Source organism: Lissotriton vulgaris, chromosome 7 (genome assembly GCF_964263255.1).
Source record: "Lissotriton vulgaris chromosome 7, aLisVul1.2, whole genome shotgun sequence".
Lineage (NCBI taxonomy): Eukaryota > Metazoa > Chordata > Amphibia > Caudata > Salamandridae > Lissotriton > Lissotriton vulgaris.
In genome coordinates, this window is record NC_141695.1 from 898,359,171 (window position 1) to 898,380,513 (window position 21,343).

The 21,343-nt window shown below is 45.8% G+C and overlaps 1 protein-coding gene across 3 annotated transcripts in view; it reads left to right on the forward strand.

Moving 5' to 3' along the window:
* FLT4 (fms related receptor tyrosine kinase 4) overlaps nucleotides 1–21,343 on the forward strand; it is a 462,865-nt gene that overhangs the window by 258,943 nt on the left and 182,579 nt on the right. For all 3 annotated transcript variants that reach the window (XM_086931324.1, XM_086931325.1, XM_086931323.1), the window contains exons 3-7: nucleotides 7,140–7,414; nucleotides 8,165–8,292; nucleotides 8,680–8,842; nucleotides 14,113–14,252; nucleotides 20,441–20,612. In XM_086931324.1, coding sequence (XP_086787450.1) covers nucleotides 7,140–7,414; nucleotides 8,165–8,292; nucleotides 8,680–8,842; nucleotides 14,113–14,252; nucleotides 20,441–20,612 — 878 coding nt within the window. The remainder of the gene's footprint in view (nucleotides 1–7,139; nucleotides 7,415–8,164; nucleotides 8,293–8,679; nucleotides 8,843–14,112; nucleotides 14,253–20,440; nucleotides 20,613–21,343) is intronic.

The following is a 21,343-nucleotide window of genomic DNA, read 5'->3' on the forward strand; positions in this document are numbered from 1 at the left end:
ACGCTATCCAACGCTTTCCCTACTGTTGCACTCTTTGGAGTGGGAATAGTCATTTTTACCCCTACGCTATCCAACGCTTTCTCTACTGTTGCACTCTTTGGAGTGGGAATAGTAATTTTTACCCCTAAGTATCCAATGCTTTCCCTACTGTTGCACTCTCTGGAGTGGGAATAGTAATTTTAACCCTCCCGCTATCCAACGCTTTCCCTACTGTTGCACTCTTTAAAGTGGGAATAGTAATATTTACCCCTACCCTATCCAACGCTTTCTCTACTGTTGCACTCACTGGAGTGGGAATTGTAATTTTTACCCCTACGCTATCCAATGCTTTCCCTACTGTTGCACTCGGTGAAGTGGGAATAGTAATTTTTACCCCTACGCTATCCAACGCTTTCCCTACTGTTGCACTCTCTGGAGTGGGAATAGTAATTTTTACCCCTACGCTATCCAACGCTTTCTCTACTGTTGCACTCTCTGGAGTGGGAATAGTAATTTTTACCTCTACGCTATCCAACGTTTTCCCTACTGTTGCACTTTCTGGAGTGGGAATAGTAATTTTAACCCTCCCGCTATCCAACGCTTTCCCTACTGTTGCACTCTTTGGAGTCGGAATAGTAATTTTTACCCCTACGCTATCCAACGCTTTCCCTACCGTGCACTCACTGGAGTGGGAATAGCAATTTTTACCCCTACGCTATCCAACACTTTCCCTACTGTTGCACTCTCTGGAGTGGGAATAGTAATTTTAACCCTCCCGCTATTCAACGCTTTCCCTACTGTTGCACTTTCTGGAGTGGGAATAGTAATTTTTACCCCTACGCTATCCAATGCTTTCCCTACTGTTGCACTCTTTGGAGTTGGAATAGTAATTTTCACCCCTACGCTATCCAACGCTTTCCCTACTGTTGCACTCTGTGGAGTGGGAATAGTAATTTTTACCCCTACGCTATCCAACGCTTTCCCTACTGTTGCACTCTCTGGATTGGGAATAGTAATTTTTACCCCTACGCTATCCAACGCTTTCTACACTGTTGCACTCTCTGGAGTGGGAATAGTAATTTTTACCCCTATGCTATCCAACGCTTTCCCTACTGTTGCACTCTCTGGAGTGGGAATAGTAATTTTAACCCTCCCGCTATCCAACGCTTTCCCTACTGTTGCACTCTCTAGAGTGGGAATCGTAATTTTTACCCCTACGCTATCCAACGCTTTCCCTACTGTTGCACTCCCTGGAGTTGGAATAGTAATTTTTACCCCTACGCTATCCAACGCTTTCTCTACTGTTGCACTTAATGGAGTGGTTATAGTAAATTTTACACTTTCCGCTATCCTACGGTAAAAAAATTGTAAATATTTTATTAATATTACGTTTATATATATATATGCCTGTTTTTCTCCCAGTTACGCCTGCCTTCATATGGGGTACTGGGAGAGGCAGGTCCTCACTGGCGAACATTCCGAAACTTGCAGGAATCACATTGTTCGGTGGTTCAGATACATCGATGATGTATGTATGATCTGGAAAGGAACCACCGAACAAGTCACAGAGTTTATTGACAAGTTGAATAAGAACAACTACAACTTGTCTTTTACTTCTGATATCAGCTCTGTTGAGGCCACCTTTTTGGATATTGCCATCAACATCATTGATGGAGAAATTCAAACATCTCTGTTCCGGAAGCCCACGGCAGGCAACACAGTGCTGCATGCACAAAGCCACCATCCGCCTCATCTGATCCGCAGCATCCCCTATGGGGAAATGTTGAGGATCAGAAGAGCGTGCAGTACTGATGCACAAAATCAGACAGCCCAGGAAGAGTGCAAACAACGATTCCTGGCCCGTGGGTATGACAAAAATGTGATCTTGGCGGCCATTAGGAAAGCCAATGCAATACCCCGGTCTGAAGCCCTAGCACACAGAGGGAAACAAACTTCCACCGTTGCCCCAATACAACAGCCTACCAGACTCATATGGGCCTTCAATAACCAGCATGGTGCATTAAGAAAAATAGTGAACAGACATTGGGGTCTAGTCAAATGCGATCCCACTATAGGTAAACATATGCCCACAAAACCTGCGATTACCTATAGGAAAGCCTTTTCCTTACAGGATGCACTAGTAAATTCGAGCCCTGAATCAATCAACAAGCAGGATTGGTTGGCTGGTAGCAAGGGTTTTAGAAAATGTGCGTCTTGCAAAGCCTGCATCCAGGGAGTTAACAAGACTGAGTATCACATCCCTTTCTCGGACACCCCTTGCAAGATAAAGAAAAAAATCACTTGCAAAAGTGAATTTTGCGTGTACATTTTGGAATGCCCATGTGGCCTTTGCTACGTGGGCAGCTCAAAGTTGCAGGTGCACAAAAGGGTTCTCCAACATCTACGGGCCATCAAGTCCAATGACCCAGCATACCCTGTTGCTAGGCATTTCAGAGAAAAACACAACAGTAACAGCTCTCTCTTGAAATACTATGCCATCGATACAATTGCACCTATGAGAAGGGGTGGCAACAGGGAAGCAGCGTTGAGGAGATTAGAAACACGCTACATTCTCACGCTCGATAGCAAGTTTCCCAATGGGTTGAATGCTTCAGAAGACTTGTACACCTGTTTATAAATTTGCTTTCCGTTATCTCCATTGGTTGGTCCCTCTAGGCATTGTTAATTGTGTCCCCATTTTACATAAGACAAAATGGTTAATATACAGTGTTTCCAGCTAGGCCAGCAGTTTGTCGAAGGACACACGTGCCGATATGTTGTCATTTGTTTTATCCAGTGTTCCTACTGTTCCAGTTGATAGATTGGATTACATCATATTTTTCAATATGATTTTGTTGATAATCTAAGTTTACCTGTCGGTACTTAGTTTTTTTAAATCACTATTATCTTCACTTGGACTTTTTTCCAACCAGCATGACTTTTCAGTTTTGATGCAAGCTGAGCTAAGTGTATTTTGTGAATAGGTTGTCTGTCTTGACGGTGCACGCACTTTAATGATGGCAGAAACATACGTGTGCACTTATTGCAATCTATATAGTGGATTTATCCAGGTATTGATATAGGCATAGAACTGTTAAAGCCTTTATGTCTAATATTGTTGCACACGTTTGTTGAATATCCATCTGCTCATGTGTTTATTATATCGTTTGATTTCATTACGGATTGATCCGGAGATTTTAAAATTCATTCTGTGTATATACACACGTGTTTTACAGATCATCTAAACATTTATGAAATGTAACGTGCGGGGGGATTTATCCCAACACTGTAATTGACTACCTATCAATTGTGTACATTGTTTAAATTGTATTGTACGCGCTGTTTTTGCAATACCAAGAGTTCATAGTATTTTAACTATGTCTATTGCACCATGCACTTTATTCCTTTCTGGTTGGTTAATGTTCCCAACACTAGCACTTTAAATTCTGCCTTACGTCTGCATAGCACCATGTGATCAAGGCCTGTGAGAGGCCGAAACGTTATGCTGCCGTTTGTTGCTAAATAAATACGAACTCACGGAATACTTGGTCCTGCTGTTTTTCTTCAAGGCAGCGCGGCTGCATGTAGCTTGGAGTGCCTTGGCGAGGACCCGTTTGGATATATATATGTATATGTATTAACAAATTAATTTGTAATTTTTTTTAACTTACATTAATTATTTATTCATTTTAAGGTTATTTAAGTAGTTTAAGTATGTTTAAGTTAATTATATTTATTATTTCATTAATTTTTAATTAATTTAAAGCATTTTAAGAAATTCAATATTTTGACTAACTATATTTTTTACATCGCTATTTTTGATTCGATATTTTTGTACTTACCTGTTTGGAGATAGGAGGTCGATATTTTGGTATTCTATACTTTTACCTCGATATTTTTGTAACTCGATATTTTTGACCTCGATATTGTTTCAGTGATCCCGCCAAAGTCTACAGGGCTACTTTTAAACTGACTTCAGGCCTCAGCAATACACACATGCAAGTGCAGAAAGGGCAGATGCCCTCAAAACTGCCATGATGTATTATATACTAGGGACTTAAAGGTAGTTTTGGCCCCCTGCCCTATTTTGTACAAGGGGCTTATAGGGGAGGTCATGCCAATTATAGGGGTACTCTAACCCATGGTATACCCAAAAGTAATCCAGACTATCTATGCTTCCTTCACCCCTAACAGTGCAGAGTTAGAAACAGCTGGAACGGTGAGCTCCGATTCCCCGACCATCTGCATGTTGGAACAATTCACTTCTAAGGAACCCGTTTCCTTGGAGAAAATAATTCCCAGGGTCACCTCGGGTTCCCCGAGAGACCCAGCGCCCCCTCAATCTCTAATTAAGGTCATCGCCCAGTAATCCTTGATGTCCTTAACACTTTAATTGCCTCAGGTATAGTTCCTGTATCATGGAAATGCGCTATGGTCAGGGCTTTATTAAAAAAGCCCAATTTGGACCAAAGCAATCTGTCCAACTATCGCCCTATCTCCCTTTTGCCCTGGTTGAGCAAACTGGTGGAGAAACACATTAACAACTCACTGGTCGAGCATTTGGAATCAAACTGACTGCTTTCTACGTCTCAGACGGAGTTTCGTCCCCAGCACGGGACTGAGACAGCTCTGTTGGCCGTGATAGAGGAGACAAGGAGTCTGCTAGACCGGGGAGGCAAGGCGGCCATCATCCTATTAGATCTCAGTGCCGCGTTCGACACGGTTAACCATGCCATTTTACTACATCGTCTTAGTGGCATGGGGGTGTCGGGCGTGGCACTGACATGGCTGACCTCCTTCCTGGAGGAGCGTTTCTTCCAGGTCTTTGAGGGAGACATTGTTTCCACTAAGCAGCCACTTATGTGTGGGGGCCTCAGGGTTTTGCCCTGAGCCCCACCCTTTTTAATATTTACATGAGACCTCTGGTGGAGGTGGCCCATCCTTTTGGTGTCAAAATTGTCACCTATGCAGACGACACCCAGCTTGTGGTTTCATTAAACCAGGCTGGGGGGTCGTCTAGCACCCTGGGCCCCTGTCTTGAGGCGGTCGCCAAGTGGATGGAGCTCTCCTGCCTTAGACTCAACGGGGAAAAAACAGAAATTATGTTACTAGGCAACCCCGCACCCAACATTCTGGTCCCTTTGTGGCTGGAATGTATGGGACCCCCTCCCTCCCCAAAAACACAGATAAAAAGCCTGGGAGTCTGGCTAGATAGCTCCCTGGATTTTATGGTCCAGGCCACTAAGACCTCATCTACCTGTTACGGTCTGATGAGGATGCTCCGTAAGATCCTCCCTCTTCTTCCGTTCCAGGCGAGGAGAGTCATGGTTCAGGCCCTGATACTCCCTCGCCTGGATTACGGCAATGCTCTCTATCTAGGAGCCCCAAAGGCCACAATTAATAAACTTCAGGTCACACAGAATTGTGCCGCCCGATTGCTCTACCAAATCCCACGGAGGCAATCTGCTAAACCTGCTCTTAAGAAATTACACTGGTTGCCAATAACAGCAAGGATTCAGTTCAAAGCTATGTGTCTTACGCAGAAAGCAATCTGGAGGACCGGTCCTGCCATAATGCACCCTTTGATTACCCCTTACCTCCCCCACAGGGCCTTGCGCTCCAGTTCATTCCACTTGGCCACCTCGAACAAGATAAACAAAGCCCGTTGGGGAGGCCGTTCATTTACATTCAACGCTGTAAAGCTGTGGAACTCGCTCCCCCTCTCGCTTAGAAGGACCAATAACTTGCTGGCATTCAGAAAGCTTTGAAAAACCCACCTATTTGGTACATCCTGCTAGCACGAATCCCTGTACTCTTCTGATTCAGATACTGGCGCAGCGAGGCCTCAGGGTAGTTTATGCGCTATATAAATGTAATTTTCATTTAATTTCATTTCATTTCAAGTATGTAGGTGTTTTCACTGTACTCTAAGTGTCTTTTCAGCATAGCACTGGCTCTGGGCCTGGTTAAGATTAGCCCAGGAACAGTCAGAGTCACTTACCACCAATACCTGTCAGCAAAAAATGGGGGGTGCCCAGGGCACATGGATAACTTTGCAACAATCAGTTTAAAGTTTTATTTTTCCTTCCCAGTACCGAGTCTCAATACACAAAATGACAGCTGCAACTTTTCTCTCAGGTTGTGGCCAGCCAATCATGGCGTTGCTGTTGGTGTGTGGATGCACGGATCGGTGGAGCTACGTCTCTAGATAAAGATAATTTTTTCCCTTTAATAACTTCAAACCTAGAGAACAGATTTATACCAAATTACAAAAAAGCACTGTTTCTGGATCAAGATCTAGGTTTCTGCCAGATTTGATGTAATTCCGTTCAGAGGTACAGGCTCTACCTGTGTCTAAAATCTCTAAGGGAAATTGCATGGGGAACATGTGTTTTGAGACCCTACCTTTTCCTTGGCCCCTGCTTGATGGATCACCCTGAAACTTTGCAGACAGCAGCAGAATTGACTGGCAAACTAGTTTGGAAAAGTTTGTGAAGCTTCATCAAATGGCACCAAAGTTATTAGCAAAACAAAAAACACTTTTCCTATCAAAACTAGGTCCTAACTATAACTACCTACTGGTGATTGCCAGTAGGTAAAAAATATATATATATGTACCAAAGGTTAAAGTTTAGTTATAGTTTGGAAAACTTAATTTATTATTTCTATACAAAAACCAATATAAACTGCACAAACTTTAGAAATTATAATGTTGTAGTTCTAATTTTATAGTTATAACTTAAAGTTATAATTTACACATGCCATAAACCTACTATAACTCACATACCTCCATATAGATTCTTGACGACTCGCTATCCAGACTACCAAGCCAGCACAAGGTCTGCACCAGGAATCTTATGATGAGAGAATCTAGGGTGTAAATGTGGGAGTGGAGGCTGAATATAAACGAGAACTTTACATTCCCAAATGTTTCTTTCAGCATAGGAAGGGACGAGGTTACAGCAGTAGTGTGCTTTACTTCGAAGAAGGTTTCTGTCCTCGCTTGTAACAGGATTAGTTGATAACCTTTGTGGAAGAGTTTTCTTGTAAATTAAAACCCTCTGTGCTTGATTTTACAGCTCCTCAGCCCACATGGCCCTCTCATGGCCATGTAAGGCTAACACTAATCATGCATAACACAACTTTCCACTTGTTCCTAGGGGGCACTGGCCTCTGGTATGGTTGTGGCCCGGGGGCATGGAGGACTTGCAGATGAGCTACAAGGAGAAGGACCCAGAAGTGTTACTAAACAGCGTCAACAACCGGACCGCCCGGGAAGAGGAGTGTGACGGAATACCAACCAAACCCTACTGCAAGGTGTTTACGCTTACTGGGGCCCAGGCTAATGACACAGGGTACTACAGGTGCAACTACAAGTATGTTGTTGCCAAGATCGAGGGCACCACATCCATCAGCACCTACGTGTTTGTACGAGGTAAGAGAGTCCAGGCATGGTGAGTGAGGTGGAGTGTAGGACATGAGAAATCAGAGGACAGAAGGGGGACAGACAAGGAGGGCAGAAAGGAAGGAATAGAGATGAAGGAATCATGCATTAAAAGTAAGAGCTGGGCTGGGTTGGCTTGTAAGGATATGTGGAGGATTTCCAATATGAACTTGTCTCTGAAAGGTTGACCAGAGTCCACGTGGACCTGCCTATGGCATGTGGCTGTCACATGGCAGCGTCCCTTCCTGGTCTCATAAAAGGTGGGCCTACTGGCCAGATCATAACTTGGTTGTCATGTGCCATCAACATTTTGTGCCCGTTTCTGCTTCTAACACATGAGTGAGTGGTACAGGTGGGTTGCAGTGGCGAGATTTTAGACACTACACTAAAGCCTCAAAGAAAGTAATTGAGGACCATAACTCTGCAGATGGGGATGAGGAGGAAATAGTTCTTCCAGGGAACTCTTGCGACAGGGAAGTGTGACGTTACCAGCAGCAAAACAAACACAACTACTTATACAGAGTAAGGAGAAGTAAGGAAAGTGTACTAACTGGTGGCAACATCTTCCCACCCAGGTGGGGTAGACCTACAAGAGAAACTGAGCATGATCACAAGAGGGAAGAAATGAGCAAATATTTGGGTGAGAATGAGAGTAGAATTAAAGTATACAATATTGTGTTCATGAGTTTTAACATTTGTTTGCTCTGTGTATCTTTCTGGATTGGTTGTCTTCTCTTCTAGATTGGGAGCAGCCATTCATCAATAGTCCAGAGACCAATAGTCCAGAGACGCTGTTGGTCAATAGGAAGGACAGTACCCGGATTCCATGCCTTGTGTCCATCCCAGATCTCAACGTGACACTGCACACGGTACGGACATGTGTGAACATCCCTACTCCACTAGTGAGGAATTGGAACAATTGAAGACATGTTGTTCAATTCAGAAGATAGATAGATAGGACTCTAGTAGAGTGAGTCAAGCACATATCTGACGTGAGTAATACAGTGCCAGTCCTACATTTCTAGCAGGGATACCCACCCGGCGGTAAACCTAAAGATTTTCCCTGTAGGCCACTTTGCATGCAATTTTAAGTTTTAAACATAACATTTCTCATCATTATTGCCTCACCATCGCCTATCTTTTAGGTTACATTTTTAAGCATTTCGACTGCAAAGGTACTTAAAGCTAGCACTTTGGAACATTTTTCCATGCAATAACCACAAAAGAGATAACATTAATTCCTCCATTCATTCTAGGGTTACTCTGTCTTAGCCCCAGATGGGAAGACCGTGACGTGGGACAACAAGAAGGGAATGCTGGTTCCAACCGAACTGGTACAGAACTACATTTTTATTAATTGCCAAACAACCATCAACAAGAAGGTCTTCAAGTCCAATGTCTTCATCATCCATGTTACTGGTAAGACTTTTGTTATTGTCCCTGTTACCTGCCACATGATTCCTCACATGCACTTCACCACAGAATACAACAGCGCAAATAAAGCAGGCAGGGAATCAAAAAAAATAAGCGGTGGGTTGGGAGCAAAGATGGAGGGGGGAGGGCACCCCCCATGAAATAATGAGAGGATGGCGAAAGTCGCTTAAGAACTAAATTTAAAAAAGGAAAGAGTCATGGAGGCTAAGAAAATTTCTTCTGGGACTAAGCAAAAAGGTTCCTGGAAAGTAAGGCTCAAAGACAAGGTATACCACTACAGGAAAATGGTAATAACCAAAAATAGGACAAGGTCCAGGCAAATGGCATCTTCACCGAGGGAAACACACGGACAGCAAGAGTAAGAAGTAAGTCTGGGAGTTTATTGTAGTGAAATAGCCTGGAACCTAAATGGCCACCATGGCGTGAGCTCCATTGTGGAATCAGGGTACTAAGCAGGAGGGAAGTCACAGGGAGAGCAACATGCAACTACTCAGTCTGAGTATGGTGCTGCTATCTGAAGAGAAGTTTAAGGCCCACGGCACTGGGAATTGCTGGTTGAGTGTCTGATTCACTCCGTCATGGACTAGACTGGAAGGGGATCATAAGCTTTTAATGATGGGGATGAGTTGCAAGTGTTGCAAAAAATTGAGGCATACTCACTTCAAGATGTTATTTATGTTGTAGATATAGTTAGTACGGCTCCATGTCACTAGAGCACTGCATTTCCCATGTTGAGCTTTCCTTGTAACCCCATACTTGTTGTCTAGTTGGCTTCATTGACATGAACCCTGGCTTTAACTATTCTAATGTATTAGTTTGTTGAGTGAAAGTCCTGACCTGGAGACATGTTGTGATAAAGTCAAGAAGCAATAGAGTCAACCTAATGTTTTTTCAATAAAAAAAGCTTTATAAATTAAGATATCACTGCAGTACCTCTAGGTGTCACATTTTCTATAATGTGGGTTTCATAAACTTAAATAAGGGAAATATTGGTTTGGATCCCTTGCAGAGCCTGGTCTGAATCAGTGACTTAGGCTTTGTAGCTTTGTCACATAGATACTGAAATGATAATAGAACTGGTGAATTAGAGTTTATTAGAACATTGAAATGCGGAGCACCCAATTGCGGACAATGGAGTGCTCCATGCTTCTATGGCGGGTAAAGGCCCGCAAAGCAACATTCCAATGTTGTTTAAACAAAGGCCTCTTGGAGCTCAAAGGGATTTCAATCCCCTCGGGCTCCGACAGGCCTTTGTTTAATTTGTTAGAACATTCTACCATCTAGTGGCAGAATGCTCTAATAGCCTTATAACCCTTTGTAGCGGGCTATACCGGCTAGTAAAGTCGTCCCCCCCCCCCCCTTGTTAAAGGCCCGAGCCGAACACTGGAGCGGGCCTTTAATAGCCGTATAGCCCGCTACGGCGGGCTAAAAGGCTTTTTTTTAGAACATTGGAATGTTGGTAGTTCCATTGAAAACAATTGAGTGCTCAGGGCTTATAATGGCTGGTATAAGCCCGGAGCTCCAACATTCCAATTCTTCTTTGTTCACAGCTCTGGCTGTGAACAAAGGCTTCAGGGAGCCTGAGGGGATTTCAATCCCCTCGCGCTCCCTGAAGCCTTTGTCTAATTTGTTAGCACATTCTGCCCTCTAGTGGCAGAATATTCCAACAGCTTTATAGCCCTTCTTAGCTGGGCTATACCGACGAATAAAGTCCAGCTCCCTTATTAAAATCCCTTGCCTTTGGCTCAGGCCTTTAACGCTGGAGTGGCCCTTTAATAGCTTGTATAGCCCGCTACAGCGGGCTATAATGCTATAGTATAGTACAAAAGAATGCAGGGGCAAATGCAGCAAATGGGTGCATGAGGCAATGGAGAATGCGAGGGCCACAGGAGGCAGATTGAGGTATAGGGCAGCGGGGTGTATGAGCAACAAAGGGAGATATTATAGGGTGGGGCAGTAGAGTATACTCAGGCAGCACATACCAGATTGGGAGCTATGGTAGATAAGTGAGAAAGGGCCACTGAAGGCACATCAAAGACTGTTGCAGCATAGAGCGCAGGCAGGGGTTGGGCAAGCAGTGTTCATCACTGCCACAGTTTGCTGTGAAGATCAGCTAACTGTAACTGGACCATGGATGTCTGTTCATGGTTAGTGTCTGCCAAGAATACTATTCAGAAAAGGGGGTGGTGATGAACAGAGTGTCTGAATTAAGCAGACCACTCTTACCCAGTCCAAAGATCAGGGCTTGATCCATCACCGTTTTTTAGCTCACTGCACCATCCCAGCTCAGAACCTGGCTACATGCAAACTAGTCTGTCCCTGGCCCAATGCATCATGGGAACAGGGCAGACCAAACTACCAAGCCAATTCTTTTACTGGAAAGGAAACAAGCTTCAGGGGACCGGTTTCTGGCATTACCACCCCCTTTTCTGAATCGTTTTTGGCCACTATAGGTGTGGCAGGGTATACTCAGACATGAGTCCCTAGCTCACTGCACCACCAGGATTCAAGCAAGCCGGGCCGACTACGGCTGAAATGCCAGAAACCGGTCCCCGGAAGATTGTCTCCTTTCCAGTGAAGAATTGGCTTGGTAGTCTGGTCTGCCCTGTTCCCATGATGCACTGGGCCAGGGACAGACTAATTTGCATGTAGCCAGGTTCTGAGCTGGGATGGTGCAGTGAGCTAAAAAATGGTGATGGATCAAGCCCTGATCTTTGGACTGGGTAAGAGTGGCCTGCCTAATTCAGACACTCTGTTCATCACCACCCCCTTTTCTGAATTGCCAAGAATACTAGTGCCACTCAAGAGAGCGTTCAGACTTCAAGTTCTATTTCTGGTACTGTGATCTGTTCCAAAGGCAGCGCCTGGAAGTCCCCTGCCCTATCGTTGGCGGAGGCAGCGCCCTGCGTGTAGCATAAGAGAGAAGCACCTTCAAAGTTTGTAAAAAGGCACTGCCCTATACATTCAGTGCTACCGGTGAATAGACATGGAACAGGCTGACAGATTTGCTGCACCGCTTTGCACAAGCAGGAAAAAAACAGCACACAGCCATACTTACTAAGTTTGACCAGCTGTTGTTATCCTCTGCGCCCACGCTCTAATTTGGCTGCTTTGCATGGCGCCCAGCCTGCAGGGCCGTCCTGAGGCATGTGCAAGCTGTGCACCTGCACAGGGCCACCAAATCCCAGGGGCCACCACGCCAATATATTTCTTTAATATAATAATCCTCTGAGGAAGGATACATATTTGTGTGGTGGGCTCCTGGCAGGGATTTGGTGGTCTCTGGCTCTGTTCCACTTCCAAACACCCTGACTCCCCCCTCTTCACTGTCCTCCGCGCTCCGCCCCGACCCCCTCTTCCGGGGCCCCCTACCTACGCTCCCTGCCCAGGGCCACCATGAGCCTAGAGCCGCCCCTGCAGCCTGGTACCTTGGTGCAGAGGCAAGTGTGGAGTGTCTAGCATAGGATCTGTACTTGAAACGTGCTCTTCCAGTATAAATGTATATGACTGGACAAACTCAGAAGAATCCCACGCATTGGGCGTGTGCTGTGCTCTTCAGCACACTTGCAATGCACAGGTGTTTTAGAGAAATGAGCACATTTTACCTTCTGAACTTCTTCTCCAAGGAGGCACTTGATGGAAAGCCCTGTCTGGCTATCTTAGTATAATGGACTTTGTATCCAAACCTGTGGGTGTATGCGCTGATCTTCACAAGTAACACCTCAGTAACGCCCTTTTGACGTAAAGTGATGCAAAGCAGCAAAAAGTGCTTTTGACATTGAGCAAAGGGCACCTCTTCAGGATAAATGATAAAGTAAATACCAATGCATCACATGGAGCCACTTTGAAATGTCACAAAGCCTTAGTTAATCTGGGCCCACTGCTGTCTGTACGTAGCTGTTGTTTCTTTCAAGAAAATGACAGGTATGCTTATTCCTCATTCACGGTACATCAACATCTTTCAATCCGCATTTATTCTACCTGAGCCCTGCAATCCAGATTCACTCTGCCTCAAACTTGCTCCATCCATCGTTACTCTACATCACGCCTGCAGCCTCAACATTAACTGTAGATTAGCCTCGTGCAAAACAGGTTTCCTCTGCCTGAATACTGCTCAGTTCAGATTCACTCTTCCTTAAAACTGATCTATTGACCAAAACCATATCTGAAGACTATCCGAACACCATCTGCTGTACCTTAAGCCAGCTCAAACCCCCCTTCACTCTACCTCAAGCCTACCTGAGCCTCATTCACAATACCTCAAGGCTGCTCCATCCACGTTTACTGGTTGATCTGCACTTATTCTGCCTGAAGCTTGCATGACCTCCATTTATTCTACTTTATGCCTACTCAATCTACATTCATTTTAACTCTTCCCTACTACATTCAATCTGCCTACAGCTTGCTTAATTTGCATCCATCTGCAACCACCGCACAGCCAGGACACAAGCTGACTACAGATTAAAAGGTGTCAAAAAGAAAAAACAAGGGAGCAGGCCTGTTCTATGGTCCCAGGATCTGGAACAACAACACTGCAACCCAACACTGCTCCAATTTAGGAGAGAGTTGAAGACTCACCTCTTTAAAGAACACTGCATCAAAATGCATTAACCATCCACAACCAAACTACCTCTCCTTTAACGGATTAACTTTATGCATGTCTTTGACCCTATAAAGTGCTCCAAGGCATTTTGGCTAGGTTTGCACTACATAAATACCATATGCATACACACCACATGCGTTCTACGCCAATCCACATTTACTCTTGCTTGAGTCTGCTCAATCAACAATCACTTTATCTTATGCCTGATGTATTTACAGTCATTGTGCCTCACCCCTGTTTATCAGCATTTACTCTACCTCAAGCATTGCTGAGTACTATCTAAATTCCTGACTACATGCATTCTTTATTATCAAACTGGTTCCTCCATTTTTTTGTAGATCGCTTTAAAATGATTTTTTTTAAATCTTCATTAAAATCATTACCAGTTTGGAATACAGATCTACATTTTGCATATAAATCTCTAAGTTACCGTTGCACCCTCTAACCAGAATTACCAACACACCTGCTCACTCACACACAGAGCTTTAAGCAAATAAAATAGGTTCAATAGAAAAGCCTTTGCCTTTGCCTAGAGGGAAATAAATCATGGCTGTTAGTTGGATCCAACACGAAGTTTGTTGTATTCGTTAATAACACTCCTGATAATGTTGGGGCTTCACGAATAACTCTACACATATGTTTTTCATTACAGGGAACAACGTCTACGATATTGTGCTGTACCCAAAAACGTCAGTACAGCTCCTCGCTGGCGAGAGGCTCAACCTCAACTGCACTGTGTGGGCCGAGTTCAATACTGGGGTTACCTTTGACTGGGAGTACCCCGGAAAACAGGTCAGACAGATTTCTTTCCCTTCTTCTCCTGATCCTCTATACTTCTGCGCTTCCCTGTGTTTGCTGATACTATGTCCATCGCCCGTCACAAGCAACTTCCTTTACCACGCATCCATTACAACGCGGTATGTTACATCGCAATTTTGACTATGCAAGTTTTTACATCGACTTGCACTGGAGGGCGCTCTAGACTAAGGAATAGTGTCATTTACTATTCCAACACCTTCCCTACTGTACGTAGACTGGAGTTGGAATAGTAATTCAGATTATCCCTAAATCCAGTGCCCTCCAGCGCAAGTTGATGTAATGACTTGCGTTGTCAAGACCGCAATGTAACATACCCCGTTGTAACAGAACGCGTTGTATTGTCATACATCCCCCGTCACAATGGCGGTTTGATTGCCGGAAAGAGAGCAGTGGATCAGGGAGAATTTAAGTAGTGTGAGATAGCCTCTGAAAATTGTAAAATTCTCTGCAAGGCCACCCATGGTGTCTGCCATTGATTTGCATCCTTGACCTTATTAATTATAGTGTTGTGCGTTTTTTACAAGAGGCACACGTGCTGCTTTGTGTAGCATAGAATACAATCTCTGCTGCTGTAGGGGTTGTTGTTCAGCCGCCTGATGATGTTCTTTGAATTTATGGATGTCTTTGCTGTTGGAAGATTTCACATACAGTGATCATTGGCCTTAGAGACAGAGCAGAGCCAGCTTGCTGCAGCCAGGGTGTTCACTGAGGTCACGTTTGATTTGAATGTCACCTACATGTGTTGGTGTTCAGAGTAAAGAACCCTCCTCTTGTACAGCAAGAACCTATGCATTGTTAGCTTTCTTGTTTAGATGTTGAAGTACCTCACACTGGGCTTGCTGGCACCTTAGACAGTGGTCTAACCCGTTTAAATTGCTGACTGATCCCTTGACACTGGTGGTCTTCAAGAATAGTGTGATGGGACCATGAACGGATCTTTACAGGTTGGTTTTCAGATGGTCAGGGGCGTCTCCTAGAGGAGAGGGTGAAGAATCTAACATGCTGATCAAATGTGTATGTGTCATCTGAATTCTAAGACACAGAATTACATTCACAGCCTGCATCACAGTCCTAAGTATATTCAGAACATTGCTTCTAGTGATGGCCTCTCTAATGTGGGCAGTTTTCAGCAGAGTCCAGCCTCCTTAGATGTAGGACTTTAGGCAGTGCTTAATTTAAAAAAAAAAAGTGCCTGGGCTCTCGTCAGGAGTCTGCGGCAGCTTGCACTACACATTGTCCCTGCCATGCTGCCAATTATAGTAAAAACACAACTACTAAGATTCACACTCCTACAAATGTCTGACAATTCAGACTGTTCTAGGCCCCCAAAGCTATAAGAATGGCAGGGGCAGTAGGTAATAGTAATTTTTAATGTACATTAAATTAATAATTGACTGTGTTGTTGTGGTCATCTCTATATTAGCTAGACAGTGCCTCCTTGTGGCAGAGTGTCAAAAGCGCTGGTGTTGACGATTAAGTGCTGGTGCCGGTTTAAATTAAGCACTGACTTTATGAAGGCTGTGAAGACAGAGCTGTTTGATTATCAGAGACATCTGTTGCTCAAAAAAGAAAGAATCTATGTATTCACTGGAAAAAGCAAAGGTTAACCACATGGGTGCTCATGATGAGCTCAGCTCGTCATGAGGCACAGTGGCCGTGTGCTCATTACGAGCTGAGCTCGTCATAAGGGCCGCAATGCTCGCACACGGGGATAATTCCCCCGCTGTGCTGAGTGTTCTACAGAAATGTGTGTGGCCGTGACGAGCTCAGCTCGTCATGAGCACCGGGGCGCTGTGCGCGTCCCCCTTCCCCCCCAGAACAGCGGGGGAATTCCCCCCACTGTGAAGGGGTTAAAGTGACGTTGCAGTTAGGTTACAATATCAGTTTAAAAGTAACATCTTAAACTTAAAAACCACGGGATTTCACCACTTATTGTTATTTCAAGTAATTATACCCCTGTCCCCCCAAGTACAATGTTGTCATCAATGATGTAATTTTATATTTTCATATGTCATCAGTGATGTAAATAATGATCTACTGAGGTATCCAAAGATATTGTAGATGCCTCACTTACCTAATCGTGACATGCTTCTTCATCTGCTCCTATCCACACCCTGGTAGGGTGGTCCAGGGCCGGACTCAACCAAAAGCATAGGAGTTTTTAGATAATGTTTTTCTTGATAATGCAGGGATCCAGATAAAAGAGGGGACATTAAAAATACCATGCATTATATCCTAAAGGATTCTATATGTGTAGGGTACCAGATGTATAAATAAAATATGCTCCAGGATTTTATTTGAGTCTAAATTTCTCAACTAACCCTGATTTTCCAATGCCAACATGTTTCAGCCCACACCAAGAGCCGGACCACGTCTGGGGCCTTCGTCAGGGCTAAGTGTGTATCCCTGCCAACCTGCGCATGCATTCCATGCACATATGTGAGGCCTAAGGCTCTCACCTGAGTCAGTGCTCCATCAGTTAGGGATGCCCTATCTTTGGGTCGTTCAAGGGTCATGCATGCCTGGCGCATGGTGCCATCCTATAGTCACACTTGCGTCAAGGTACTGGCACCGCCGGTGCACCTATTTGTTGCTGCTGCTCAAACTGCTGCTGAATCAATTAAAACCATGGAACATATTTTATTTATACCCCTGGTGTCCTAGAAGTAAAGACTCTTTACGGGTATACCATGAGGTATTTTTAATGTTCCCTCTTTTTTTCTGAATCCTTGCATTATCCAGAAGAACATTATCTAAGAACTCCCATTCTTTTGGTTGAGTCCGCACTTGATACCACCCTACCAGGGTGTGGATAGGCACCGATGATGGAGCATTTCCCAATTAAGTGAGTTCGACTTCTACTCCAATATCTTTGGAGAAATTGGTAGGACTGCAAAGTGGTGTCTAAACTGGACTGCACCCTTTTCCCTTCTTTCGCCCAGTTGCCCATATGTGAATAAGGGATTACTGGGGAGAATGCAACTGGGTATGTTATCTATCGCTCTCTCCGTGTGAGAACATGCTATCAATGATGTCACAGAAAATCTCATGAGTGATATAATATGTGAAGTCATAAGCAGCGGCATCTTTTGTTTTCTTATACTGTTAGAAATGGGATCCCTGGCTGGCCAGGGCTTGCGCCAAAGTCAGTCAGAAACCACCACTCCTAAGTCAGGGCAAGGGAGTTACACGCAAAGATAACCCCTGCTCACCCTCTAGGTAACGTGGCGCGAGCAGCAAGGCTAAACTTGGAGGCGATGTGAGTTAAGTATTTGCGCACGCACCCCAGCAACAACACCCAAGGCCCACCACAAAGGAAACTCCACACAAGTTATATATAAAAATAGCCTTTGTATTACACCAAAACACATTAGATAAAACACACACTTTACAATGTGCCAACAGGCACGGGCAGAATTTACAGGGGATATGTACAAGACAGGGCCACGGAGACCACTGTCAGGAATCAGCACTTTTAGAACTTAGCACTAGGTAGAATTTAGAATACAAATCACTGTAGCACAAAAGTAGAACATAAAGTACACAACCAGTAACTACTGGTAACCAGGACCTCACTAGCACCACCTGTACTAGGAGAACAACCACCTAAGTATCACAATACCTGTAGGGGTGTAAACACATAACACATGATGCATAAAATACATTCAGCGGTGTAAGAGCAAGGCACATGATGCATAAAAACATTCAGCGGTGTAGAACAAGGCACATGACGTATAAAAACACATTCAGAGGTGCAAGCACGAGCAATTGCGCAAAACTTCACATGAGCCACAACCTGTGGCAGTCCCTAGGCCCTCTGGCCTTGTTGGGGCTAGGACGCCCTGTGTCCCAGTGTCAGGGGGCCTAAACGTGGCAGTTGCCCACACAGTGCTGGGCAACTGGTGCAACAATGGGGGGGGGCAACGCTGGGACCTCGCCGGCTCTGGCCACAAGGAATGCCCCCTAGAGCCTCTCTGGGCTCTCAAAACACAGATGCAGCCTCACTGGACGGGGGGGGGGTCCCTAACGGGGGACCCAGGAACACTTAGGGCGCCTTGAGCCTCTCGGGCTCGCAAAAGCACTGTGGCGCCGTGAGCCACTCGGGGCTCTCTGAATTTAAAAATGTCCCCAGGAGCCTCCGGGCTCCAAATCACAAAGATGCCGCTGTTGGAGTCCCTCACGGGGGACTCAAGCTCACCATTGCCCCCGGGGCCTCTCAGGGCTCGAAAACCAGCAATGCCCTCGGTCGGAGCCTCTCAGGCTCTTCACACTGGAGGGGAGGGGCGGGCACCGGCAATGGGCCCCAACGCCCTCCTCCCCGATGCTGCACACCAGGACCCCACTCACCGGCTCTCTGCTTCCCGGGCGGCTCTGGCTACGGGCTCCCTTTGACGGGCCTCTTCACCGGCTGCTGGCAGGGGTCCGGGCCTCTCCTCTCACTCGGGAGCCTCGGCAGGATGTGCAGGCTGCTTCCTGCTTCTCCGGCCTGGCCCCGTCTCGCTGCAATCCGCCTGACTTCCTCTGGGGCCGCCAATGACAGCGCGGCCCTGGGGGTATGGAGGTGGGACTTCCGGGTTGCACTAGGCAGCGGCCCGGCCACGGTTTCGATGTCCCTGGGCTGCGGCGGTGATTATCGAGGAGTGGGCTCCCTCGGCCATTAAATCAAAAAGCGAGGTGGGCACTCGATATGGGCCAAACACAGCGTAAGGTCCATGGCAGGGTGGGCACCTGCCAGGGGACCTTAAAAATCGGCAATAAGCGGCAAATAAGCGGGGTGAGCTCCCGCGCCGCAAATGGGCAAAAAGGGGGATCCCCACGCCGGGGAATCCCTCGAGGGCAGCAATTAAGCGGCCAAATGCCGGGTGGGCACCGGCAGAGAAGGTACAGCGCTCCCAAGCGCTATCATGGCAATGAAAGCGCTTCCAGCGCTTGAGGGGAACAAACAGTCCAGCCAAGTTCCTCAGATGGGCAGGGGGGCAAGGCTGGGCCCAGAGCCAGCTCACTGGGTCTCCAGGCAGGGAGACGAGACAGTCCAAGTGGCGGTCCTCTGGCCCAGCAACAGCAGCAGCCCCCTCAGGATCCTGGAAGAGAACAACCTCTGTGGGGACACAGCCCCATTTTTATACACCACATTCCTTTGTCTAAGGGTGCAAGGTGGGGGAGAAACCAGTCGCAGCTGGTTTTGGAGCACTCTTGATGGCTCAACCACCCATTTCATTCACTGGCAGGGCTAGGGTCATCAGTCGCACCACAGGGGGCAGAGCCAGCATTGTCTGGGGAAAACCCAGCCTCATTCAGGACACAGGTACACTCCTCCCCAGCCATCAGCATGCTAATCTCCACACTCACCACCGAGCAGACCCATCATGACTCATGGAGCCTGGCATCCCAGCCAGCTCCAGCCAATCACACGCCAGCACCTTCACAGCACATACACAGCCATGTCTAGAAGTGGCACTTATCCACTAGACACATACATGCCACACATACCATTGCGCATTCACTCTCACGAGTTCGCACATACCAAAATCGCGCATGCACACCTCACGCATCAGGAACTACCAGGGACAAAGACATTCCCCATGCATTCCTATGGGAGGGCAGGCCTATTTCATCACATGCACTCAGAGTGCGCACGCACTTTCCACTGGGACACAGTGAAAGTGCGCAGAACTCAAAAAAAATCACCATCACCAGGTCACCATTAAAAGCAAAAAGTTTAGGGGTGAACCTGCCAGAACGGCCAAGTCCAACATATACCAACCCCAAGATTAATACATATATATCCACTCCACATAATTGCTGCCCACCGCCATGCTCCTAATTGAAGGGGGTGTCGGCATTGCAACAAAGTCAGAAATCTCTGTAATAATCTCACCGAATCCCTTTTACTCTCGTAAAAAAAAAGGCCGCTAGCATGCCAGGGTTTTCTGTTTCTCCTTTTTTTCCAAAATACTCGCATTGACGCGTTTCGGCTGCACCCGCAATTGTAATTTGGTGTGAGACACACACACAAGAGCTAATTTAAGAACGTAACACTCATTCATTTACTACAAAATGTAATAAATGTAATATATCAACAAGGATGAAGGATTACTTCCAGTTTATCATTCCTCTCTGCTTTTTGTCATTATCACAATCTTCTCTTATCTTAATGGCAGAACCAACGGCCTGTTGAAATCAGCTATGACCGGCGCCCCCAGGAGCAACTGATTGAGCTGTCAGGTGTTCTGATCGTGGACAACGTCACATTGGCCGACCTTGGGAAGTATGTCTGCACGGCGAACAACGGCATGCAGAAGTTCCAGGAGAGCACGGAGGTCTTCGTGCATGGTACAGCCGAGCAGGCATCTTCTTGCCTCATGGGCAGGCAGCAAGGAGACAATGGGTGGGGTGGAACTAGCTACGGGTGGGGCCGATAAAGGTTGTGAGCAGGTGGGAAAGGGGCGAGCGGGTGGCTGAGATTAAGCGGTGTCAGGAGAATAGCTGCTCAGATATGTTATATGTATATGTGCAATGTGCATAACTGAGTCGGGATACAGTGTTAAAGTAGGACCTTCGTATAGGTGCACAGCTGCTTAGGAGCACAGATGATGAAGCATCCCTTTCTTGGAAGTCATCCATCCCCATTTCCTTTTTTCCCATCTCCTGCCCTCTGGACCATCTTGAAGATATTTATTACACAAAACTAGATGTTATTCGTAAAACTGGCATGCCCAGCTATCAAATGTAAAACATATTTGTTTTTGCTGCACTTCATATAGCACAACTGACTATACCAATCACAGGTGGAGTGGAGGCCCCGTGATGTAGGGTCCCTGGGAAATTGCTGACTTTGTCTATGCCTTAAAATATCTCTGTTAGCACGGCCCCCTTCCTCCACTCACGTTTCCCATACTCGAGATCCCTCACCACTTTTGTGTACCACTTTTCCAATTCATACATCTGTTCTATTCCTAGTGTGAAGCCATGGGTTTTAGTATCTAAAGCAAAAGGCAAGAATAAAGATCTTTACAGATTGACTGGATGAAGTGATACAATTTCTCCCCACTCAACAAACTCAA